This window comes from Hypomesus transpacificus, chromosome 26, assembly GCF_021917145.1.
Source record: "Hypomesus transpacificus isolate Combined female chromosome 26, fHypTra1, whole genome shotgun sequence".
NCBI lineage: Eukaryota > Metazoa > Chordata > Actinopteri > Osmeriformes > Osmeridae > Hypomesus > Hypomesus transpacificus.
The window spans coordinates 3,727,892-3,754,385 of record NC_061085.1 but is presented as its reverse complement, the minus strand read 5'-3'; the positions used below and the strand labels follow the sequence as shown (position 1 = coordinate 3,754,385).

Sequence of the window (26,494 nt, the reverse complement as noted above, 5' to 3'; positions counted from 1 at the left end):
GAAACAACGAAGGTTAACATGAAATAAAAGCACTACAGCTTAGCAAACAAACTATCGTGGTTCTGTTGCTCCACTCAAACCAAGGAAAAGAAGAGACAAGAAACTGGCTCCATGGTATTCAGAGGAAACCCGCACTCTCAAGAGGTCCAATAGAAAATTAGAGCATAAGTGGCGTACCACTAAATTGGAGGTTTTCCGCCTGGCCTGGAAGGACAGCCAAATAGAGTACAAGCAAGTCCTCATCAGGTCCAGATCAGAATATTTCTCTAAGTTGATTAGTAAGAACAAACACAACACTAAGTTCCTATTTGATACTGTTGCAAAACTCACTAAGAAAAGTACACTCTGTGTTAGTTCAGATCTCTCTCCCAATGATTTCTTAGATTTCTTTGACCAAAAAATCAATGCAATAAGGGACAAACTACAGACTAGTCCTGGAGGAGTGGCCATCAACACTGATTTTCCCTCTGTACCCAGCATTCTGCATGTTGAGACTCTCACTCACTTTAACCCTATTTCTATGGAAGCATTCATCAAGCTGATAGATTCCTCGAAACCCACTAGCTGCCTTCTCGATCCCCTCCCTGCCAAACTTTGTAGGGAACTTCTCCATATTATTGGACCGCCCATGCTTAGTATTATTAATGAATCTATTGTAACTGGACAAGTCCCTGACGATTTTAAACAAGCTATTATCAAGCCCCTTCTTAAAAAACCAAACCTGGATCCAGGTTGTCTTAGCAATTACAGGCCCATTTCAAATTTGCCATCTCTCTCCAAAATTTTGGAAAAAGCTGTGGCAAAACAGCTCACTGAGCACCTCTCCTCAAATCAGCTCTATGAACCTCTCCAGTCTGGATTTCGTCTTCACCACAGCACTGAAACTGCATTAGCCAAGGTAGTCAATGATCTATTATTAGCCTCTGACGCGGGCTTTAGCTCTGTCCTTGTTCTTCTAGACCTAAGTGCAGCTTTTGACACTGTAGATCATGAGATTCTCCTGGAACGTATGGAGAACTATGTTGGGATTTCTGGTACTTCACTTCAGTGGTTCAGATCGTATCTATCTGATAGATCACAATATGTCCACTATGATGGTTGCTCATCCAGGAGCTCCATTGTAAAATACGGAGTACCACAGGGTTCAGTTTTAGGCCCTCTGTTATTTTCACTCTATATGTTGCCTTTAGGAAACATAATTAGAAGTTTTGGGGTAGATTTTCACTGCTATGCAGATGATACTCAGCTATACATGTCTATAAAGCCGGGAGAATTTCCACATGCTATGGAAACCTGTGTTTCCGGGTTGAAAACTTGGATGACTGCAAATTTCCTTCTTCTTAATTCGGATAAAACCGAGGTTCAAATTTTTGGTCCGAAAAAACACCGAAATAATTTATCCCATCTAACCTTAGACTTAGACGGCGTCAAAGTATCTCAAAGCCAGCTGGTAAAAAATCTGGGAGTCACAATGGACCCAGACCTTTCATTTGAGTACCATATTAAGCAAATCACCAGAACAGCATTTTTCCATCTACGTAATATTGCCAAAATACGAAAATTCCTCTCAAAGGATGATGCTGAAAAACTAATACATGCTTTTGTTACGTCCCGATTGGACTACTGCAATGTGTTGTTCTCTGGCCTCCCAATTACCTACCTAAAAAACTTACAGCGGGTGCAAAATGCTGCTGCTAGACTATTGACTAAAACTAGAAAGTTTGAACATATAACATCGACTCTTATCTCTTTACACTGGCTCCCTATCCAAGCCAGAGCTGATTTCAAAGTTCTACTACTAACTTACAAATCTCTGCATGGATTGGCACCACTGTACCTCTCCGGTCTCCTTGCACCCTATTGCCCCGCAAGGTCTCTAAGATCTCAAAATGCCGGCTATCTGGTAATACCCAAAGTTAAGAAAAAAACTGCTGGAGGTAGGGCGTTCTCATATAGAGCACCTCTTCTTTGGAACAAATTACCCATCTCAATTAAGGAAGCTGATACTGTCTCGACATTTAAAACTAGATTAAAAACGTTCTTGTTTAGTCAATTCTATGATTGTTAAAGGGAAGTATGTGTGTACTTTCTATGTAAACCTGGGATGTGTGCTTGCCTATGTGTGTATCACATGTAACTTTTAAATTTTAATTATAGCTTATGTTCACATTGCCCAGCTAGATGTTACAAATAAAGTAAACCTGTTACTGTATATTGTTAGTATTATTATTATTATAGTTCCGTTGCTGTATATTGTTACTGTTATAGTTTTTATTACTAGTTGGAGACAACGGGGGACTGGCTGTTTTCATCCTTATTCGTATAAGTATAACCTACTTTAGAGTTCTTTCCCCTGGAACAGATTTCATGTTCCAACTGAGGGGGGCTGTCGTTGTTTTGGTGTGTGGGGCTGCATCAAATACCCTTTTTGCTCTGTTAAATTGCTGCACTAGTCCACACTTGACCGGTGGGGATCTCATTCTATTTTGACTGTAACTGTTAGCTGCTCCTGGCATTCTCTAATCCCTGCTCTCCTCTCTGTCCCCCCCCCACACATTCCCTGTGGTGTGGGGGGTTTGAGCTGTCAGGACCTGCTTGGTCGTCGGTCTGCCAACGCTGAACCAGGTCGTCACCCGGAATCCAGTCTCCATGACGGCCAACAGCGAGTTTCCCGGTCCCATCCAACGTCTATAAAGCCGAACAATGGATTTTGGTGTTTCAAAACCCATTGACACTGTATGACTATGTTTAGCTTGTGTTCTGCTCCTCTCTCTTACCAACCGTCTCTGGAGGAGGGGATCCCTCTCTGAATTGCTCCTCCCAAGGTTTCTTCCATTTTTTCTCCCGGTGGGAGTTTTTCTGGGAGTTTTTCCTTGTCTTCCTTGAGGGTTTAGGTTGGTTGAGGGGCAGTTCTATGGGCGCATGTGAAGCCCTCTGTGACATGCTTGCGTGTAAAAAGGGCTATACAAATACATTTGATTTGATTTGATTTGAACGGTTAACACCTGTAACAATCAATTATGCAGAAGCCGCGACACGTGGAATCTGTCTCTTGCATTTACATTTACATTTATTCATTTAGCAGACGCTTTTGTCCAAAGCGACTTCCAAGAGAGAGCTTCACAAAGTGCATAGGTCACTGATAATAACAACAAGATAGCCCCACAGCATTGCGGGTAGTCAAAGACAAGAAGTACATATTGTGAACAACCAAAAAATAGTGCTAAAGGGAAGAGACCATAAGAGCATGTAGTTAAACAAGTTAAAATTACACAACATTGATCTCTAAGTGCAGGTGTACCTGTAGGAAAGCAATAAAAATAGGATTAACTAAAAAAGAAGAATACAACAGTTTAAATCAGCTACCACTAACCAACAAGAGTAACAGTCTAAGCAAGAGTCATTGTGAACCTTGAGGAAACTAGCGTTGGATTCTGAAGAAGACAACCGCCTGGTGGTCCCACCTCTCAAGACCGCCCGGTCCCAGCACAAGCTCTTCTCCTGCCTGGCACCCCAGTGGTGGAATCAACTCCCCACCTCCATCAGAGACACGGACTGTCTCTCCACCTTCAAGAGAAGGCTCAAGACGCACTTGTTCCGGGAGTACAATGGTACTTAGGAATGGTTTGCTGAATCCAACGCTAGTTTCCTCAAGGTTCACAATGACTCTTGCTTAGACTGTTGCTCTTGTTGGTTAGTGGTAGCTGATTTAAACTGTTGTATTCTTCTTTTTTAGTTAATCCTATTTTTATTTCATCTTGGTCAAAGACATTTCACGCAGAGTTCTGAAATCTTCCACATGACAAAACGTTGCAGAGAGAACCAAAGTGTTGGTTTGGATCAGTCGATTCCTTGCATAGAGAGAACCAAATTGTGGAATCAGCTAAACTTGGCACGGATCCAAGTATCGATCAACATCAAGGCCGTTATTGCAACCACAATCGCTCCACATCCCAGCCGTGTCGCAAATCGCAAAGTCCAGCACATCATGAGACAGATGCAAACATTACTGTGACTGATTTTCGTTTGAACAATCAATGTAAATCCACTCAGAACATGATCCCTTCATCCAAGTCATCAACGGTGGTAGGACAGTGAACAAACCCACACCTTTCCACCAGATTCCTGCTCAGAAGTGAAAATCTGCACCTTCATCATGGATAGCGAGACCACTCCTTAGAAACACATTTCTCAAAGAACAAACTATAGAAATGATCCCTGAAAGTATAGTCTTGCTTGATGGATTGGGAACAACCTGGCTTTATATCTCGAAGAGCGCATACGCACCTCTGGTTTCCAAAGCCATCTGAACGGTCGACGACTGTAACAATCAATTATGCAGAAGCCGCGACAAGGCAAATCTGTCTCTTGGTCAAAGACATTTCACGCAGAGTTCTGAAATCTTCCACATGACAAAACGTTGCAGAGAGAACCAAAGTGTTGGTTTGGATCAGTCGATTCCTTGCATAGAGAGAACCAAATTGTGGAATAAGCTAAACTTGGCACGGATCCAAGTATCGATCAACATCAAGGCCGTTATTGCAACCGCAATCGCTCCACATCCCAGCAGTGTCGCAAATCGCGCAGTCCAGCACATCATGAGACAGATGCAAACATTCCTGTGACCGATTTTCGTTTGAACAATCAATGTAAATCCACTCAGAACATGATCCCTTCATCCAAGTTCCATTCAAGAACTCGGAACAGTCATCAACAGTGGTAGGACAGTGAACAAAGCCAAACCTTTCCACCAGATTCCTGCTCAGAAGGGAACATCTGCATCTTCATCATGGATAGCGAGACCACGCCTTAGAAACACATTTCTCAAAGAACAAACTATAGAAATGATCCCTGAATGTATAGTCTTGCTTGACGGTTTGGGAACAACCTGGCTTTATATCTCGAGGAGCGCATACGCACCTCTGGTTTCCAAAGCCATCTGAACGGTCGACGACTGTAACAATCAATTATGCAGAAGCCGCGACACGTGGAATCTGTCTCTTGGTCAAAGACATTTCACGCAGAGTTCTGAAATCTTCCACATGACAAAACGTTGCAGAGAGAACCAAAGTGTTGGTTTGGATCAGTGGATTCCTTGCATAGAGAGAACCAAATTGTGGAATCAGCTAAACTTGGCACGGATCCAAGTATCGATCAACATCAAGGCCGTTATTGCAACCGCAATCGCTCCACATCCCAGCCGTGTCGCAAATCGCACAGTCCAGCACATCATGAGACAGATGCAAACATTCCTGTGACTGATTTTCGTTTGAACAATCAATGTAAATCCACTCAGAACATGATCCCTTCATCCAAGTTCCATTCAAGAACTCGGAACAGTCATCAACGGTGGTAGGACAGTGAACAAAGTCACACCTTTCCACCAGATTCCTGCTCAGAAGGGAACATCTGCATCTTCGTCATGGATAGCGAGACCACTCTTTAGAAACACATTTCTCAAAGAACAAACTATAGAAATGATCCCTGAAAGTATAGTCTTGCTTGATGGATTGGGAACAACCTTGCTTTATATCTCGAGGAGCGCATATGCACCTCTGGTTTCCAAAGCCATCTGAACGGTCGACGACTGTAACAATCAATTATGCAGAAGCCGAGACACGGCAAATCTGTCTCTTGGTCAAAGACATTTCACGCAGAGTTCTGAAATCTTCCACATGACAAAACGTTGCATAGAGAACCAAAGTGTCGGTTTGGATCAGTGGATTCCTTGCATAGAGAGAACCAAATTGTGGAATCAGCTAAACTTGGCACGGATCCAAGTATCAATCAACATCAAGGCCGTTATTGCAATCGCTCCACATCCCAGCAGTGTCGCAAATCGCGCAGTCCAGCACATCATGAGACAGAGCAAACATTCCTGTGACTGATTTTCGTTTGAACAATCAATGTAAATCCACTCAGAACATGATCCCTTCATCCAAGTTCCATTCAAGAACTCGGAACAGTCATCAACGGTAGTAGGACAGTGAACAAAGCCACACCTTTCCACCAGATTCCTGCTCAGAAGGGAACATCTGCATCTTCATCATGGATAGCAAGACCACTCCTTAGAAACACATTTCTCAAAGAACAAACTATAGAAATGATCCCTGAAAGTATAGTCTTGCTTGATGGATTGGGAACAACCTGGCTTTATATCTCGAGGAGCGCATACGCACCTCTGGTTTCCAAAGCCATCTGAACGGTCGACACCTGTAACAATCAATCATGCAGAAGCCGAGACACGTGGAATCTGTCTCTTGGTCAAAGACATTTCACGCAGAGTTCTGAAATCTCCCATATGACAAAACGTTGCAGAGAGAACCAAAGTTTTGGTTTGGATCAGTGGATTCCTTGCATAGACAGAACCAAATTGTGGAATCAGCTAAACTTGGCACGGATCCAAGTATCGATCAACATCAAGGCCGTTATTGCAACCGCAATCGCTCCACATCCCAGCCGTGTCGCAAATCGGACAGTCCAGCACATCATGAGACAGATGCAAACATTCCTGTGACTGATTTTCGTTTGAGCAATCAATGTAAATCCACTCAGAACATGATCCCTTCATCCAAGTTCCATTCAAGAACTCGGAACAGTCATCAACGGTGGTAGGACAGTGAACAAACCCAAGCCTTTCCACCAGATTCCTGCTCAGAAGGGAACATCTGCATCTTCATCATGGATAGCGAGACCACTCCTTAGAAACACATTTCTCATAGAACAAACTATAGAAATGATCCCTGAAAGTATAGTCTTGCTTGATGGATTGGGAACAACCTGGCTCTATATCTCGAGGAGCGCATACGCACCTCTGGTTTCCAAAGCCATCTGAACGGTCGACGACTGTAACAATCAATTATGCAGAAGCCGAGACACGGCAAATCTGTCTCTTGGTCAAAGACATTTCACGCAGAGTTCTGAAATCTTCCACATGACAAAACGTTGCAGAGAGAACCAAAGTGTTGGTTTGGATCAGTGGATTCCTTGCATAGAGAGAACCAAATTGTGGAATCAGCTAAACTTGGCACGGATCCAAGTATCGATCAACATCAAGGCCGTTATTGCAACCGCAATCGCTCCACATCCCAGCCGTGTCGCAAATCGCACAGTCCAGCACATCATGAGACAGATGCAAACATTCCTGTGACTGATTTTCGTTTGAACAATCAATGTAAATCCACTCAGAACATGATCCCTTCATCCAAGTTCCATTCAAGAACTCGGAACAGTCATCAACGGTGGTAGGACAGTGAACAAAGTCACACCTTTCCACCAGATTCCTGCTCAGAAGGAAACATCTGCATCTTCATCATGGATAGCGAGACCACTCTTTAGAAACACATTTCTCAAAGAACAAACTATAGAAATGATCCCTGAAAGTATAGTCTTGCTTGATGGATTGGGAACAACCTTGCTTTATATCTCGAGGAGCGCATATGCACCTCTGGTTTCCAAAGCCATCTGAACGGTCGACGACTGTAACAATCAATTATGCAGAAGCCGAGACACGGCAAATCTGTCTCTTGGTCAAAGACATTTCACGCAGAGTTCTGAAATCTTCCACATGACAAAACGTTGCATAGAGAACCAAAGTGTCGGTTTGGATCAGTGGATTCCTTGCATAGAGAGAACCAAATTGTGGAATCAGCTAAACTTGGCACGGATCCAAGTATCAATCAACATCAAGGCCGTTATTGCAATCGCTCCACATCCCAGCAGTGTCGCAAATCGCGCAGTCCAGCACATCATGAGACAGAGCAAACATTCCTGTGACTGATTTTCGTTTGAACAATCAATGTAAATCCACTCAGAACATGATCCCTTCATCCAAGTTCCATTCAAGAACTCGGAACAGTCATCAACGGTAGTAGGACAGTGAACAAAGCCACACCTTTCCACCAGATTCCTGCTCAGAAGGGAACATCTGCATCTTCATCATGGATAGCAAGACCACTCCTTAGAAACACATTTCTCAAAGAACAAACTATAGAAATGATCCCTGAAAGTATAGTCTTGCTTGATGGATTGGGAACAACCTGGCTTTATATCTCGAGGAGCGCATACGCACCTCTGGTTTCCAAAGCCATCTGAACGGTCGACACCTGTAACAATCAATCATGCAGAAGCCGAGACACGTGGAATCTGTCTCTTGGTCAAAGACATTTCACGCAGAGTTCTGAAATCTCCCATATGACAAAACGTTGCAGAGAGAACCAAAGTTTTGGTTTGGATCAGTGGATTCCTTGCATAGACAGAACCAAATTGTGGAATCAGCTAAACTTGGCACGGATCCAAGTATCGATCAACATCAAGGCCGTTATTGCAACCGCAATCGCTCCACATCCCAGCCGTGTCGCAAATCGGACAGTCCAGCACATCATGAGACAGATGCAAACATTCCTGTGACTGATTTTCGTTTGAGCAATCAATGTAAATCCACTCAGAACATGATCCCTTCATCCAAGTTCCATTCAAGAACTCGGAACAGTCATCAACGGTGGTAGGACAGTGAACAAACCCAAGCCTTTCCACCAGATTCCTGCTCAGAAGGGAACATCTGCATCTTCATCATGGATAGCGAGACCACTCCTTAGAAACACATTTCTCATAGAACAAACTATAGAAATGATCCCTGAAAGTATAGTCTTGCTTGATGGATTGGGAACAACCTGGCTCTATATCTCGAGGAGCGCATACGCACCTCTGGTTTCCAAAGCCATCTGAACGGTCGACGACTGTAACAATCAATTATGCAGAAGCCGAGACACGGCAAATCTGTCTCTTGGTCAAAGACATTTCACGCAGAGTTCTGAAATCTTCCACATGACAAAACGTTGCAGAGAGAACCAAAGTGTTGGTTTGGATCAGTGGATTCCTTGCATAGAGAGAACCAAATTGTGGAATCAGCTAAACTTGGCACGGATCCAAGTATCGATCAACATCAAGGCCGTTATTGCAACCGCAATCGCTCCACATCCCAGCCGTGTCGCAAATCGCACAGTCCAGCACATCATGAGACAGATGCAAACATTACTGTGACTGATTTTCGTTTAATCAATCAACGTAAATCCACTCAGAACATGATCCCTTCATCCAAGTTCCATTCAAGAACTCGGAACAGTCATCAACGGTGGTAGGACAGTGAACAAACCCACACCTTTCCACCAGATTCCTGCTCAGAAGGGAACATCTGCATCTTCATCATGGATAGCGAGACCACTCCTTAGAAACACATTTCTCAAAGAACAAACTATAGAAATGATCCCTGATAGTATAGTCTTATTTGATGGATTGGGAACAACCTGGCTTTATATCTCGAGGAGCGCATACGCACCTCTGGTTTCCAAAGCCATCTGAACGGTCGACGACTGTAACAATCAATAATACAGAAGCCGCGACACGTGGAATCTGTCTCTTGGTCAAAGACATTTCACGCAGAGTTCTGAAATCTTCCACATGACAAAACGTTGCAGAGAGAACCAAAGTTTTGGTTTGGATCAGTGGATTCCTTGCATAGAGAGAACCAAATTGTGGAATCAGCTAAACTTGGCACGGATCCAAGTATCGATCAACATCAAGGCCGTTATTGCAACCGCAATCGCTCCACATCCCAGCCGTGTCGCAAATCGCACAGTCCAGCACATCATGAGACAGATGCAAACATTCCTGTGACTGATTTTCGTTTGAACAATCAATGTAAATCCACTCAGAACATGATCCCTTCATCCAAGTTCCATTCAAGAACTCGGAACAGTCATCAACGGTGGTAGGACAGTGAACAAAGCCAAGCCTTTCCACCAGATTCCTGCTCAGAAGGGAACATCTGCATCTTCATCATGGATAGCGAGACCACTCCTTAGAAACACATTTCTCAAAGAACAAACTATAGAAATGATCCCTGAAAGTATAGTCTTGCTTGATGGATTGGGAACAACCTGGCTTTATATCTCGAAGAGCGCATACGCACCTCTGGTTTCTAAAGCCATCTGAACGGTCGACACCTGTAACAATCAATCATGCAGAAGCCGCGACACGTGGAATCTGTCTCTTGGTCAAAGACATTTCACGCAGAGTTCTGAAATCTTCCACATGACAAAACGTTGCAGAGAGAACCAAAGTGTTGGTTTGGATCAGTCGATTCCTTGCATAGAGAGAACCAAATTGTGGAATCAGCTAAACTTGGCACGGATCCAAGTATCGATCAACATCAAGGCCGTTATTGCAACCGCAATCGCTCCACATCCCAGCCGTGTCGCAAATCGCACAGTCCAGCACATCATGAGACAGATGCAAACATTCCTGTGACTGATTTTCGTTTGAACAATCAATGTAAATCCACTCAGAACATGATCCCTTCATCCAAGTTCCATTCAAGAACTCGGAACAGTCATCAACGGTGGTAGGACAGTGAACAAAGTCACACCTTTCCACCAGATTCCTGCTCACAAGGGAACATCTGCATCTTCATCATGGATAGCGAGACCACTCCTTAGAAACACATTTCTCAAAGAACAAACTATAGAAATGATCCCTGAAAGTATAGTCTTGCTTGATGGATTGGGAACAACCTGGCTTTATATCTCGAAGAGCGCATACGCACCTCTGGTTTCTAAAGCCATCTGAACGGTCGACGACTGTAACAATCAATTATGCAGAAGCCGCGACACGGCAAATCTGTCTCTTGGTCAAAGACATTTCACGCAGACTTCTGAAATCTTCCACGTGACAAAACGTTGCAGAGAGAACCAAAGTGTTGGTTTGGATCAGTGGATTCCTTGCATAGAGAGAACCAAATTGTGGAATCAGCTAAACTTGGCACGGATCCAAGTATCGATCAACATCAAGGCCGTTATTGCAACCGCAATCGCTCCACATCACAGCCGTGTCGCAAATCGCACAGTCCAGCACATCATGAGACAGAGCAAACATTCCTGTGACTGATTTTCGTTTGTACAATCAATGTAAATCCACTCAGAACATGATCCCTTCATCCAAGTTCCATTCAAGAACTCGGAACAGTCATCAACGGTGGTAGGACAGTGAACAAAGCCACACCTTTCCACCAGATTCCTGCTCAGAAGGGAACATCTGCATCTTCATCATGGATAGCGAGACCACTCCTTGGAAACACATTTCTCAAAGAACAAACTATAGAAATGATCCCTGAAAGTATAGTCTTGCTTGATGGATTGGGAACAACCTGGCTTTATATCTCGAGGAGCGCATACGCACCTCTGGTTTCCAAAGCCATCTGAACGGTCTATGCTCTATGAACCTCTCCAGTCTGGATTTCGTCTTCACCACAGCACTGAAACTGCATTAGCCAAGGTAGTCAATGATCTATTATTAGCCTCTGACGCGGGCTTTAGCTCTGTCCTTGTTCTTCTAGACCTAAGTGCAGCTTTTGACACTGTAGATCATGAGATTCTCCTGGAACGTATGGAGAACTATGTTGGGATTTCTGGTACTTCACTTCAGTGGTTCAGATCGTATCTATCTGATAGATCACAATATGTCCACTATGATGGTTGCTCATCCAGGAGCTCCATTGTAAAATACGGAGTACCACAGGGTTCAGTTTTAGGCCCTCTGTTATTTTCACTCTATATGTTGCCTTTAGGAAACATAATTAGAAGTTTTGGGGTAGATTTTCACTGCTATGCAGATGATACTCAGCTATACATGTCTATAAAGCCGGGAGAATTTCCACATGCTATGGAAACCTGTGTTTCCGGGTTGAAAACTTGGATGACTGCAAATTTCCTTCTTCTTAATTCGGATAAAACCGAGGTTCAAATTTTTGGTCCGAAAAAACACCGAAATAATTTATCCCATCTAACCTTAGACTTAGACGGCGTCAAAGTATCTCAAAGCCAGCTGGTAAAAAATCTGGGAGTCACAATGGACCCAGACCTTTCGTTTGAGTACCATATTAAGCAAATCACCAGAACAGCATTTTTCCATCTACGTAATATTGCCAAAATACGAAAATTCCTCTCAAAGGATGATGCTGAAAAACTAATACATGCTTTTGTTACGTCCCGATTGGACTACTGCAATGTGTTGTTCTCTGGCCTCCCAATTACCTACCTAAAAAACTTACAGCGGGTGCAAAATGCTGCTGCTAGACTATTGACTAAAACTAGAAAGTTTGATCATATAACATCGACTCTTATCTCTTTACACTGGCTCCCTATCCAAGCCAGAGCTGATTTCAAAGTTCTACTACTAACTTACAAATCTCTGCATGGATTGGCACCACTGTACCTCTCCGGTCTCCTTGCACCCTATTGCCCCGCAAGGACTCTAAGATCTCAAAATGCCGGCTATCTGGTAATACCCAAAGTTAAGAAAAAAACTGCTGGAGGTAGGGCGTTCTCATATAGAGCACCTCTTCTTTGGAACAAATTACCCATCTCAATTAAGGAAGCTGATACTGTCTCAACATTTAAAACTAGATTAAAAACGTTCTTGTTTAGTCAATTCTATGATTGTTAAAGGGAAGTATGTGTGTACTTTCTATGTAAACCTGGGGTGTGTGCTTGCCTATGTGTGTATCACATGTAACTTTTAAATTTTAATTATAGCTTATGTTCACATTGCCCAGCTAGATGTTACAAATTAAGTAAACCAGTTACTGTATATTGTTAGTATTATTATTATTATAGTTCCGTTGCTGTATATTGTTACTGTTATAGTTTTTATTACTAGTTGGAGACAACGGGTGACTGGTTGTTTTCATCCTTATTCGTATAAGTATAACCTACTTTAGAGTTCTTTCCCCTAGGAACAGATTTCATGTTCCAACTGAGGGGGGCTGTCGTTGTTTTGGTGTGTGGGGCTGCATCAAATACCCTTTTTGCTCTGTTAAATTGCTGCACTAGTCCACACTTGACCGGTGGGGATCTCATTCTATTATGACTGTAACTGTTAGCTGCTCCTGGCATTCTCTAATCCCTGCTCTCCTCTCTGTCCCCCCCCACACATTCCCTGTGGTGTGGGGGGTTTGAGCTGTCAGGACCTGCTTGGTCGTCGGTCTGCCAACGCTGAACCAGGTCGTCACCCGGAATCCAGTCTCCATGACGGCCAACAGCGAGTTTCCCGGTCCCATCCAACGTCTATAAAGTCGAACAATGGATTTTGGTGTTTCAAAACCCATTGACACTGTATGACTATGTTTAGCTGGTGTTCTGCTCCTCTCTCTTACCAACCGTCTCTGGAGGAGGGGATCCCTCTCTGAATTGCTCCTCCCAAGGTTTCTTCAATTTTTTCTCCCGGTGGGAGTTTTTCTGGGAGTTTTTCCTTGTCTTCCTTGAGGGTTTAGGTTGGTTGAGGGGCAGTTCTATGGGCGCATGTGAAGCCCTCTGTGACATGCTTGCGTGTAAAAAGGGCTATACAAATAAATTTGATTTGATTTGAGTTCAACTCAGCTTCAGTTAGCTCTAGCTATCTTAATGAAAAATAGATCTGGACAAACATGCATCTTGAATTGTACATGACAACACAGGTTATTTATTTGAATGAAACACAATCAGGAACATGAAATAACGTTAGCCCCATTGCCAATAAACTAGGCTAAATCATCACACATTCTACCTATGCTCTAGCGTCAGCAAGGTAAACAAATTTACATGCCTACAGTCTAGATGTTTTCCCTATTTAGCATTCCTTGCAAATCAGGGTTAATAAAAAGCAGATAAGCTAGAGTTTAGCTAACATTGACTAGATGAGCATGGCTGATGTTTGTCTATACCGTAGCGTACAAGATCCCTGTGCAGTTTGACCCTCGACACATTTGCGCGAACCATTTCACCAAGGACGGGTTTGAAAACCTGGGACAATGTAAAGGAGGATTTGCTATGAAGCTGTTGCTGAAAGAAGGGGCGTTCCGACCTTATGTTCATCACAACCGCAAGCTGTAGTATGATTTTGTCGGTAACAGTTATTAGCAAAGCTAACGTATCCTGTATCTAGCACCTGCCTTTCTCCAGTTCTTTCAAATAGAGAAAGTAGACAGGCGTTAGCAATAGGCTAGACTGCTATTCGTTTTCTGGCAATTTTTTTGGAAGCTTTCCTTCTAATGCCGACTACAGCTAGTGTTGCTTGAGTAATTTGCTAAGTAAGGTATGTTGATGTGTTTAGAAAGAGCATTCTACCTATGCTAGATACAGGAGACGTTAGCATTGCTAATAGGCTAACTGTTAGCGACAAAATCATACTTGCAGCTTGTGTTTGTGATGAGCATACGGTTGGAACATCACCTCTTTTCAGCAACAGCAGCTTAGCAAATTCTTCTTTATATTGTCCAAGATTTTCATTCAAAACTGTCTTTGGTGAAATGGTTCGAGCCTTTACAGGGATCTTCTCATAGACCAACATCTGCCATCATGTCCGTCGAGTGTTTGGTTCCGTGGGAAGACTATCAGCATTCCCTGTACAGCCTCTAACACTGCATTTACGACCATAGTCCATTTTCAATATCCTTAGAAAAACGTGGAAAACTTTCTTCTTTCAATTCCCGTGGACGTAAGCTACACAGAGCAGCGCGCAGATAAACTAGTGTCTGAGGTCTGCGTTTCACAGCAGCAGTTACAAATTGTGAGATTTGCATAGGAAAGAGGCGTCAATGGACTTTGAGGTTCACTGAATGTCTATTTTATAAACCAAACAGTCATTTTTCAACTATGACAAAGGTCAAATCTGTTTTGCAATCAATTGCCCCTTTAAACTAGGCATCAATGGGTCTTGTTTCATTACGTGTTTGTTTTCATTTAGCTAATTTCTTACGACAAGATATGCATAACAAATCAGGTAACAATACTAATGCAGCAGAACATAGCCTTGCCAAAATCCTTCACATTGAAGTAGGCTAACAACACAATTCGCTGATATTACGTTTGCCGACAAGCTTGCTTTCCATGATAACGTTAAATATGTCAACAACAACGTTCTCCATAAACGGCCTGTGCCTGGTAGTGGTAATGTGAAAAGTTGAATTCACCTGCGAGTAAGTTGCAGCCAGGGAAAGCTGGGACTGAAAAACAGCCCGGGACTTTGAAACACAGACCGGCCCGCCCCCCCCCCCCCCCCCCCCCCCCCCCCCCCCCCCCCCCCCCCCCCACACACACACACACACACTTTCTGCTTCACTTTCTTTTTTCCATACTTGTCTCTGTTTCTGCATCTGCTATTTGATGTTGCAAAAGAACAACAATCAGTTAACTATATTCAATAATAACAATCAATTCAACAAACTAATTTCCATATAATAACCCTGTTAACAGACTGACTCTTGTGTACAGTTGCAGTGCTGCACCTGTCATAGTCTCTCTACTAGACCCTGTCACCACAGCAGCCTCCATCTCTTTCCCTGTGTCACCTGTGCCTGCTTTAATACACAGAACAAAAAATCTAGACAATTGCATTTGAGCCACATAGCACATTTATTATTTAAAGCCAAAAACATGTTGTGCATATTTAGATGAGTGCCCTTTTCTTTTGCTCATTTCTTTTACTTCATTTAAAATGTATAGCATATATATTGGCTAACAGTAATACCAAATGTATAATGTTTTTAGAAAAATTAAAACAATATGGTTTGGAATGATATTTGAATTTACTAAATGTCGAAAATACAGCAGCTTACAGCTTGCACTTGGCGCCTCTGGCACAGCCGCATCTTCGGGCTGCAAACTCTTTCCGTCTTTTGACGGCGTAAACATGTATTCTATACTTATACATTGTGCAGCATTTGCTTGCAGTGCCCGTTGTTTTTCCTCCTTTTCTATTCCTTTCCATTTCTTTGCTAAAGAAACAACGATGTTAACTAAAATATCTCCAATGAATTGGCTGTACCCGGAAAACGATTGATTTTTGACCAATCGTGATCTGTAAAATGGACGGACAAGTAGACTACACCGTTCAAGTTTACACGGGGGAAATGCCCACCCTTTGGATTTTGGATCACTCCAGTTAAACAGTTGAATGGTCCTCAAAGTGAGCGTAACTATTAGGATTTAGTTTTCTTGAATAGTGCCGTGGCCGTAGCGGCCGTTTGTTTGACCGGCCGTTCGGGAAATCTCCCGAGTCTCCCGATGGCCAGTCCGACCATGGCTGCAGCCAAGGGTTTTTCAAAGAAGACGCTGCCGTTATCTTGATTGTGATTGGCCAAATTACTCGCGTGATGTTCACCAAAGATGTTTTAATAGGTGCGTTCGACATGGACTGACTTCATGCAGCGCTGCAGCCAGCTGCAGGTGGCTGACTTGAAACAGTGAATTCTGGTTAGACTTTTTGTCTGACTTGAGACGGCCTGGGGTCTGGGGTCGCTAGTTTTGGGGAAAAGTATGTCCGAACAGGAGCTGTTCGGACCAATCAAATTGTCAGGGCGGGCTTTATACGATGATGGACATATGTTCAACAGTAACGTAATCAACCACGACACCAAAGAGCGCTTGGGTTGAATTCGTTTTCAACAAACAACATACCACATTGCTCTGATTGGTTGTAGGTACAGTACTGTGCATAAGTCTTGGGCACCCAAGATTTTTTACACAAATAATGTCTTATAATGTATTTCTTCAATGAAATGCTACAGCTTTTCTTGAATTACATGTTTCGATGAGGGCGGTGTGTACACGAAGGCAGCTTTTATTATTAATATTTCATTCGTAATTAAGAACACAGGAATTGCGCAACGCAGTTTATTAATTAGTAGGCGACATCTCTGGTGTCTCGTCGGTGAGGAGGCAGATGAGGATGCTTATAGTGATGCAGAAAGTTTTGTACCGTACCTATTTGTAGTTGAAATACATTAATTATAGTAAATCTAAATTTAATGTTGCAAAATTTTTTCGTTTAAGTGTATCAGATTTGAAAGCAACATTTAATCAAAGAAATATATGTAATATAAATTTTTTATTTGTGCAGCAGTATAAAAGTGCAATTTTGCTAAACCTTTTGTAAAAAAATGTATTTCATTATTTCTTAAAGCATTTTTCTTTAACTTTATTTTTATTGTGCCTAAGACTTTTGCACAGTACTGTATATCTAATTGAGCAAAGAGGCATTTTTTTTTACGAGTTCGGTTAAAAGACGCCACACAGCCCAACGGAGAGGTTTCAGACTCATATTCTGACTACAATTATAAGAATGACAACATCAGGCTAGCAGAGCGCATTTTCTCAAGAGCAACCGCATGGGTTCTAATGATGACACAGCTATTTCATGATTGGCCACGACAACTTTGATGCGTGTTTTGTAATTATTCTGACACCTTCAGTTTCGCCAATGTTCAAATCCGGACCAAACTGTTTAATTGAATAAAAAATGTGTTCAAGAAAAGGTTTTACTCCGCCTCTTCACTAACGGTAAGACTACGTTTAATTATAAAAAAAGTAAAGTAAACAAACAGCGCTTAATCGTCCGTGACTGACGTCAACGCGGCAAACCACCGGATGCTGAAATGTCCGACTTCACAGAGCCGTTTTTAACTCCTCCCGACTGCAAACGGCTACTCTCGCCGGTCGTTTCATGCAGCCGCAGTCCATGTCGAACTTGAAATGCCTTCCAAATAATTGTATTTGCATAAAGTTATTACTAGTAATATCCCAATACATGGAAAGCAAAGTTATGTCTTCTTTTTTATGCAGAAAAATGATCCCGCGTCTGTGAGTGTTACAACTCACCGCGTTTACATGATGGTATCAATTCGAATCTAGCTTTATTCGGATAATGCGAAATCTTTGGGGCAACTGCTATTATCCGAATATATATGGCAGTGAATAAACTGAATCATTGGCCGAAAGCATGTCATATCTCAGTACGATACGTGGCACTGTTTTAACTAGTGGTGATACAGCCCTTTCCGCTTGACCTTTTCACCACTACCAACAACAACATCAACATTTCGAGAAAGATGGCGAACAGAGAGCAAGGTGAAGCTACGTCCCTCTACATTTCGTGCATGATGACAATAGGAGTACTGCGAATCAGAATGGGAATGCAAACAGCGCTATTGGCTCGCGTTGTTTGTTTGCGACAACTTATCGTCTTTTTTGACTTCCAGGTCACGACCTGGGAGGGAGGGCGAAGGGATCTCAAGCATTTGCAAAGACGCAGAGTCCAGTTCATAGTCCAATTCACCGTCTACAAGCATGCAATGTCCGAATTATCAACCGACTCAGATAGTTATCTCGGGGTGTTGATCGGATCGTAGTCGGACCTCAATTATTCGTACAAAGGTGTTTACAGGAAACGGATAATTCTATTTCAGACAAATAAGCCAGTAATTTGAATCCATGTTAACGCAGTGATAGACGCGCGAACACCTGTGAAAGGTTGTCTCCGGGAGGGGGGGGGGCGGGGGGGACATATATTACCACCACTACCAAAGATATATATTTACATTTAAAAAACCAACAAAAATGTATTATATATATTTTAAAAAATTATGCACACACCGATGGATTCAGCCCACTGTCAAATCCCAATATATTCATCATGTCGCCCAACCGCAGTGGCACACAGTTTGAGTGTGTATAGTGTCGAAGTGCCTTCACTTACCAGACACCCTGTCCGAGGCAAAGTAATGCTCGATGACCTCATACTGCAGGTCCACTGTGGGCACGTTCTCCGGGTGGGTCACTGCCACTGTTAGAAGGATGCCCATTAACAGGTTCACCACCTGGAGAGACAGGTTTTGATAGAGGTTTTAATAAAGTGTTACCAACTCAAAATCTTTAAATGACTCGCAACTAAAATTATAATTGTCTATGGTGGAATATCGTATCATGGCTCAAGAATCAAACGGGTACACAAGACAATTAGGTGGGGGGCCGAGCCCGCGTATCTGCTTTAGTTTTTTAAATGACCTGTCCCCGTCGATGGAGGAGCTGGATTTTTGATATTATCAACGTTGTTTTTCCTTGAAACATTTTAGTTTGTTGCCACATCCAATTCTTGCACATTTTTTCTGTAGCTTAGTTCAAAGTTAGCAACTTTATCAGGCAATCGTCTCAACTACCTAAGTCTCCAACCAACCAGAACTTGTGTATCATCTTTTTAGGTAATCGAATGGGTCGTAACAGGATCAGCTGATAAAACATACGTAGTATAGTAAAAACAACCTAGGTGACCATGCGTCAAGTAGCTAGCCTAGTAAGCCTAAGAGTCTCGGCACCACAATGGTAGCTCAGTGAGCTTTAACTGACCTGGAGACTTAGCTGGCTGTGCTCAGGATAGCCAAAAAACACAAAGAAACATTATTTAGAAGTTTTTATACAACGAATACCATAATATGTAGCATGGTGAAAGTGTTTATGCAGTCTTGGCTCTTCCTTTTGTGTTTAGTAGAGACTTAAAATCGACACTGGCTGACCCTGAATGGGGTAGCCCTTGCAAGTGATCCCCAAAAACCCTGTAAAAAGTAATACACAACATCCGAGTTGGACTGTTTTTAAACATCTAATGCTATAATGTGTTCCAGGTAGAGGGTGTAACCTGTCTTGTGTCTACCTCTTGTTGAGTGTACTGTAGACTGAGCTGGCTGGTGATGGGACCATGAGCTGACTGGAGATGGTAGACTGAGCTGCCTGGTGATGGGACCCTAAGCTGCCTGGAGATGGTAGACTGAGCTGGCTGGTGAAGGGACCCTGAGCTAACTGGAGATGGGAGACTGAGCTGTGTCAACATAATCAAACGAGCGATAGGTCTCGGTCTGGTCTAAAAGTTATTTTCCGACCTTTAAGCTTTGTTGTCTTTCTTGCGCTGTCCTTCAACATCTAAAGATAATATTTTTTTAACCTCTTCAGTCTGTAGCCTTTATTGTACAAACTCCACAAAGGCATTGTCTCCTCTCTCTTCAGCCTCAAAAAGGTCACTGACAACAGCATCTGAAGCTAGTTTTCATGACGTTATGTGACTTTCTCCCTCCAATGTCTGGTTAAATCAGTCGATCATACATTTAATTGTTAACATGATGTTTTCAATATCCTTTTTATCTTTTCTTTTATGAAGCATGGTTCACTGTGTTGGAGTGATGCGGTGCATCTATGCACTGCATCTTTGTTTCGGGAGAATCCCAAGTCCAATTTTTGTTTGAGTCTCTGTTGGCTGTTTGCTCTTTGATTTGATCACAGGCAGTGTTTGCAAAACCATACTCCTGTTGTCTCTGAGCAACAAAATCCCCAGATTGTACCTTTAGGTATATGCAAAATGTGTGTCCTCCAGACTGTTCATAACCAGCCAGTAAGAAGAAAGGCATCTTGCATAGTTTACCTTCTCGTATGGAAAAAAACATGGGAGCAGACACTCGGACGACTAGAGTGGCATGGTATTCCACATCAGATTCTAGGTCTTCTTTGTCCTGCCCATCCTCTTCTCTGCCCTGCCCGTCCTGTCTAGGGATGGGTATCGTTAATTTTTATCGATATCGATACCATTTTCGAGACTGCTTAACGATTCGAGTCTTTATCGATACCACTTTCGATACTTTTCTATTTCTTAAGTAAAACAGATAGAACAAGGGGAACGTGTTGCTCTCAGGAGGAGGCTGGCTAAAAGGAGCATATATAGGGACAATGGATCCCGACTCTGGCTAAATCTAAATCTCTCCACTACAGATGTACTATCCACAACCTGGATGAGTAACTAGACTGTGATTGGTTGGTTGACGAAAAGTGGCATTGTCAAGCACATCGACTTCCTGAAAAGTTGAACACGTTTCAACAAATGGCATATAGCTAAATGACCAGCTAACCAAACTCAAACCTTCGTTATCTTATCCCTATTTTCTTCTGTCTCTGTTTTTGTTTAACACGATGCTTAAGCATCCCACAGAGCCATGCTCGCGGTGACTGTTTTGAATGATCAGCAGTGACGGGGGGGGGGGGGGGTTCCTTGTCTTTACGCACACACTGTGCTCGTAAATCATTTTTGCAGTTCGTGCACACATCAAATTTAAGGGGCATATGCGAGTGAAATAGTTGCACTGTTGAGCCCTGAATTGGCTTATTATTGTCAACGATGGAGACTCGCTACGAAGTTGGGGTGCGCTCACCAGAGGATTGTAGCTACTGCAAAGGCAGCTGGAGTTGGCACCATTGCGACTCGGAGACAGTCGAAGTACTGCATTTCATCTTTATCTGATGCACAACGTTGAGGTGCTTGTTCATCGCAGTTGTTTTCCCCCCTTTACAAGAAAATACTTTAGAACATATATTGCACTTTGCTTCGTCTTTATCTTTGGCTTTAATAAAATGTAGCCAAGCCTTTTGACCGTTTCGTCCGTTCTGCCATCGTAGCTAGCAACAAAATGATAAATGAAGCGAAGTAGCGCGTGAGGCAATTAAATTCATCTTTGTTTAGTTTAAAGGCGGTTGGCAGGCCATTCAATTGAATTTAGTCATTTTATTAGTCAAACGTTGTATGTTTGTGCACCAGTGATTTGATTTAAATAACATTACTTATTTCTCGAGACATAAGTCAACGTTACATTATATTACTTAGTCTCGATAGCGGTATCGATAAGCTTGGACCTTATTGATATTCGGGTTTTGAGAAATGTGGAACCGGGTACTTACAGAACCGGTTCTCGATACCCATCCCTAGTCCTGTCTGTGCTTTTAATAAGCATGCAATGTCTATCAACTAATTTTCAAATAAAATGTGGTGGATTTAGATTGTTACAGCAAAATAGATTTTACAGTAGGTTATTTGTATACACTGACCCCACTGTACATCTTGCCATACAGGAAACCTTCTCCAGAGCTGCATTTTCACTCTTACGTGCTTTAGCTATATTTGTTGTGTTGGTGAAGTTACTGTAACACCCCTGTGAAATCCTAGCCTGGCTGCCAGCCCAACTTCTCCCCGCCCAAAAGAAATTTGTTCGGGAAATTGGGTCTGGAGGGTCTCGTATTGGGGACCAACTACAGAAAACCAGAATCTGGGCGAACCAATTAAATTGCCAGGGCGGGCTTTATACGATGATGGACAGATGATCAACAGTAACGTAATCACCCACGTCACAAAAGAGCGCTTAAGTTGAATTCGTTTTGAACAAACATGGCTACCGCTGGAGATCTGGGATGTTGTGATTCTGCCATCGAGTCTGTTTTAGAAGACATCGACAGCGCATTAATTTTGAAAGAGGAACAGAGAGACGCAATCAAGGCATTTGTCGATGGAAAATATGTTTTTGCCGTCCTTCCTACGGGATTCGGTAAAAGTTTAATTTATCAGCTGGCCCCAATGGAGTTGTAATCCTAAACGGAGAACTTCGTATATGCATTGCCCTTTATTGTTTCGCTCAAAAAGGTTGACCGTGTGAACAAGTACTCTCCCTACCCTTAAATTAATTTTACAACACCGGCAAAAATCGTTTGTTTTCATTCCTCAAGCATACTTCAAGTCTGCTTGTGGTTTAGTTCTGTTGACAACAACTATGCGGTGCTTAACATACGTCACATACTCTGTTGCTCTGATTGGTTGTAGATCTATCCAATTGAGCGAAGAGGCATTTGTTTTCCAGGCTCGTTTGAAACACGCCCTGTAGTCAAAGCCCAACGGAGAGTTCTCAGACTCATATTCTGACTAGAATTATGAGTATGACAACGTCAGGCTAGTGAAATCCAGCATTACCTAGCACTGTGGTTCCCAACCGTGGTCCTCAGGGCACCCCTGTCCTGCATGTTTTAGATGTTTCCCTGCTCCAACACACCTGATTCAAATGACTGGTCATAAGCAGGCTTCTGCAGAGCTGTCAATATGTAATGATAAGTGTGATGTCGTATACCTACTCTTAGCTAATTTATAATTACGTATGTTATTGATTCATGTCATTTTTGATGTTTAGGCAACACACACATAAAACAATACTGTACATTTATTTGAACACTGTTCTGCACATGTCATTATCACTTAACTGTTAACTTGCTCTGATGACTAATAGCAGCGCAATAATATAACAAATATGCTCGTTTAAGTGGAATGTTGCAATGTTTCTTTAGAGAATACTTGAATTAGCCATTTGTTTTACTTTTTTCCATACATGATTTGAAGCCCAGTCGACCACTGACAATATACCAGCTCACCAAAATGCACATGTAAATGTTTACTTATACTAATTATACTACTAATTATACAGCGTTTTACGTTGGAATAAGCCTCGCCCTTTCACGCACGGCAACTTCACCGCTTAATTGATTAGCGCAGTATATTTTCAGTTGTCTGGGCTGACTTTTAAAAAAAACAGCTCAAACATCCCCTCAACTTGAATTATATTATGTTATATTATATTATATTATTAACTTATATTATATTATTAATTATATTATGTTTAGCTATCTAACAAAAGCAAAGAAGAAAAAGAGTCTGACGTGACACTAAACCAAACTTATCTAACGCTAATAACTCTACAACGAGCAGCTCACGGGGCGCACCACTGCTGTCGCCAGTAGGGTTAGGCTAACGCTACTAGTACTAGCTACTATTACTAGATGCTGGACCAAAGAAAGAGGTCACTTTTGGTAGACTGAATAAAGCTTTTCTATTGTTGTCCGATATCTTTAATTTTTCAACACCACTGGCATATGTACCGTAAGTTTCATTTATTTTCCTGCTCAAAACAAACATTTTAACCTTAGTCGCGGTAAACGTCGCCATGGTAACCGCGAGTTTGACCAATCAGATATCAGTCAGTGTTGTTATGTTTAGGATTGTGGGTAGTGTAGTATCTCAACAGAAGATCGCAAATACCAAGGTTGATTTCATACGGACTTGGCTTTTATAGGAGCAGAAACTTTCGTTTCACAACCTCGTAGCTCATGGTTAGTCTACCTTGGATGGTTTAAACCAGTGCTCGAAGTGGGCCGGTACTCACCGGTACGCAGTACCGGCACCTCTACATTTTACTCTTAAGTCCGGTTCTGGTGGGCCGGTCTGGATCAAAGTCCAGGGGCTATTTTACTCCCAGTCCGTCCCGCAACATTAAGCCACCCCCCTGATAAAATATATTCCCGAGGCTATGCATTTATGTTGTTGATAAATAACAATAAATTGTTGTTGTACCAGCAATATCTCCAAGTTTTGTTTTTAACTGTAGGAATCTCAAATTTCATAACGATTTGCCAATGCAAGAGAGTACCGGCACCTTTTTTCACCAACTTCAAGCACTGGTTTAAACATTATGGCAGACAATCAATATCTTGCTGAGAAAATGAATGGGATTTTTGGCTGTCTGTTGGGGGTCCCCTTGGAGGGCGGGGCCCGTTTCAATTGAAACGGGTGAAACATAGGTAAGGCCGCCTCTGTATGAAGGTGTCATGTATATGACCTCTTATTGGATGCGGACCATAGTTGTCCGGAAAACATGTGTCGATAAAGAAACAACATGTTTGTTCCTTGAAAATTGTGCAAGAACTGGACATGCCAACACATTTTTTAAGGGCTGTAGAAAAGTTTTAAGCGATACAGAAAAATCCAGCTCCTCCATCGCCAGGGATCGATCAAATGCACAATTTTGAGCTTCGGCCCACCAACTACATATGGGCTCTACAGTTACTTCAATTTCAAGGCCTGCAGACGAGTTTCAAAAACGCAGGGTATACTGCCAGCAGCGGTTGCGTAACATAGGATGCCCTTAGGATTAAATAATAAATTCCAGTCCGACTATTAGCTAGTGCCTTTCCACGGGTGTATTTCACGTAATGTTAATTCAAGACAACCATGTACCGTAAAAAATCTGACAAATATGGAAGGGACTCACTCATATTGAAGATCGACAGCTATTTTACTTCAGCCCTAACTACACTGAAATACAGTAGTCGGCTAACAAAGCAATGTCTTGTAAACGTTAGAGACATGTTGCAGATAGCATTGCTACTAGACTAACAATAAATTATCGATGATTATTACTAGATATAGCTCTATAATATAGTCTACAGTAGTTTGGTAGCTGCCAGTCAACTGTCAGTACAGTATAGCTTTCATCCAAAATCGAATATGCTAAAAATGAATGATTGGGTAGCAATAACTAAACATTTATAAACTTTGTTTGATTAGCACGGCAAATAGAATGGCTAGACAGAGTAGGCCTATCCTTGATGATGTATGGTGAAAACTGAGCCAGATTTTGGTAGCCTGAACCGAGAAGGCAGGACAGGAAGGAAAGGTAAGCAGCTCGTTATTCTGCTAGCACCGAACAGCTACTGTAGCTTAGTCGACCATTTTACGTACCATGTACCATGTCCCAAGAATGATTGTTCCCGTCCTCACATGGCAACAACCGCAACATCTTGTGGTGTAGAGCCTGTCCCGACTTGGTTTAAAAGTATGCATGTCGTCCTCTAAAGTGGGGAGAAACATCGGGAGATCTACGCTATGAAGAAAATCTTCTTCACCATCAACAACATCGATATGGGAACGCCCACTTTATGACCACCCCGATTTTGAAAAAACGAGAACTTTAGTGATACTTATTTGACAAACATCATATTGACCAATAGTCATGCAGGATTGAGCAGCATTGAAACAATTGTCCGCTTTACAGCTCATTCTTTTTACGTTAATCAATAGTTATTCATTTGTCCCGTGTGGAAGGCTGGCTCATCCAGATGTTTGTAATGGTGGAAGTCCTACATCATCCTCAGTTTACTTTTGAAGGACTAGACAGTTTGTAGTAATTTATAGGTTTTGTTCTTCTTCAAACAACTGCCAAATAATGTTTCAATGATTAAATAACTGTATGTTTACAAACAATTGGACTAATTAATAATAATAATAATAGTATTTGTAATGTACTTTATATTTAGCTAAAATCTCAAAGTGCTACAGGTTAAAACAAGAAAGGGCCCCAAAAAATCATGTCAAACTAAAAAGAAAATAGGACAGAATAAAATAGTCAATCAGCCAAAGGCTCTGTTAAAAAGATGGGTTTTAGGCCATGTTTAAAAGCATCCACAGTCTGTAGTGTCCTCAGGTGATCAGGGAGAGTATTCCACAGACTGGGAGCGGCTGAGCAGAAAGCCCCATGGTACATAGCTTAGTCCTTGGAGGTTTAAGGAGATGTTTTGCAGCAGATCGGAGGGTCCGTGTAGAGATTTGTGGGGTAAGAAGTTCTTTGAGGTGGGGGGGGGGCATTTCCGTGGAAACACTGATGGGTGAGGAGGGAGACCTTGTACTCAATCCTGAATTAAACACGAAGCCAGTGGAGTGACCTGAGGATAGGGGTGATGTGGTCATGCTTGCGCACCCTCATCAGGATTCTAGCAGCACTGTTCTGGATATAGTTCAGTTTCTGGAGGCTTTTGCCAGGGATGCATTGTGTGGGACCCACAGTGAGGTTGGAGTAATCGGCATGGGACCCCCCCCCCCCCCCCCCCACTACTCTGATATACTATTGTTGTTACTATGTGTTTGTTAATTTCTGTTGTTTTGTTCATTCATAATGTCAACCATAATATTTTTGTAAGGCAAATAGGGTTGCAATTGC

The 26,494-nt window shown here is 42.3% G+C and overlaps 1 protein-coding gene, 11 non-coding genes and 1 pseudogene across 12 annotated transcripts in view; all 13 read right to left on the bottom strand.

Moving 5' to 3' along the window:
• laptm4a (lysosomal protein transmembrane 4 alpha) overlaps nucleotides 1–25,454 on the bottom strand; it is a 31,783-nt gene extending 6,329 nt beyond the window's left edge. Inside the window, exons 1-2 of the mRNA XM_047049819.1 lie at nucleotides 25,240–25,454; nucleotides 18,568–18,688 (exon numbers count right to left, since the gene is read on the bottom strand). Of these exons, the coding sequence (XP_046905775.1) occupies nucleotides 18,568–18,688; nucleotides 25,240–25,368 (250 nt within the window). The 5' untranslated portion in view covers nucleotides 25,369–25,454. The remainder of the gene's footprint in view (nucleotides 1–18,567; nucleotides 18,689–25,239) is intronic.
• On the bottom strand, nucleotides 4,045–4,234 carry LOC124487712 (annotated as a pseudogene).
• On the bottom strand, nucleotides 4,655–4,867 carry LOC124487706. Its single transcript, XR_006958474.1, has one exon. It is a non-coding gene; the product is annotated as a small nucleolar RNA U3 (small nucleolar RNA).
• Nucleotides 5,288–5,500, bottom strand: LOC124487656. Its single transcript, XR_006958426.1, has one exon. It is a non-coding gene; the product is annotated as a small nucleolar RNA U3 (small nucleolar RNA).
• LOC124487685 lies at nucleotides 5,914–6,126 on the bottom strand. Its single transcript, XR_006958453.1, has one exon. It is a non-coding gene; the product is annotated as a small nucleolar RNA U3 (small nucleolar RNA).
• On the bottom strand, nucleotides 6,547–6,759 carry LOC124487703. Its single transcript, XR_006958471.1, has one exon. It is a non-coding gene; the product is annotated as a small nucleolar RNA U3 (small nucleolar RNA).
• On the bottom strand, nucleotides 7,180–7,392 carry LOC124487723. Its single transcript, XR_006958485.1, has one exon. It is a non-coding gene; the product is annotated as a small nucleolar RNA U3 (small nucleolar RNA).
• On the bottom strand, nucleotides 7,806–8,018 carry LOC124487684. The gene has a single exon (XR_006958452.1). It is a non-coding gene; the product is annotated as a small nucleolar RNA U3 (small nucleolar RNA).
• Nucleotides 8,439–8,651, bottom strand: LOC124487702. The gene has a single exon (XR_006958470.1). It is a non-coding gene; the product is annotated as a small nucleolar RNA U3 (small nucleolar RNA).
• LOC124487689 lies at nucleotides 9,072–9,284 on the bottom strand. Its single transcript, XR_006958457.1, has one exon. It is a non-coding gene; the product is annotated as a small nucleolar RNA U3 (small nucleolar RNA).
• On the bottom strand, nucleotides 9,705–9,917 carry LOC124487695. Its single transcript, XR_006958463.1, has one exon. It is a non-coding gene; the product is annotated as a small nucleolar RNA U3 (small nucleolar RNA).
• Nucleotides 10,338–10,550, bottom strand: LOC124487699. Its single transcript, XR_006958467.1, has one exon. It is a non-coding gene; the product is annotated as a small nucleolar RNA U3 (small nucleolar RNA).
• Nucleotides 10,970–11,182, bottom strand: LOC124487658. The gene has a single exon (XR_006958428.1). It is a non-coding gene; the product is annotated as a small nucleolar RNA U3 (small nucleolar RNA).
• Nucleotides 25,455–26,494: the final 1,040 nt, after the last annotated feature.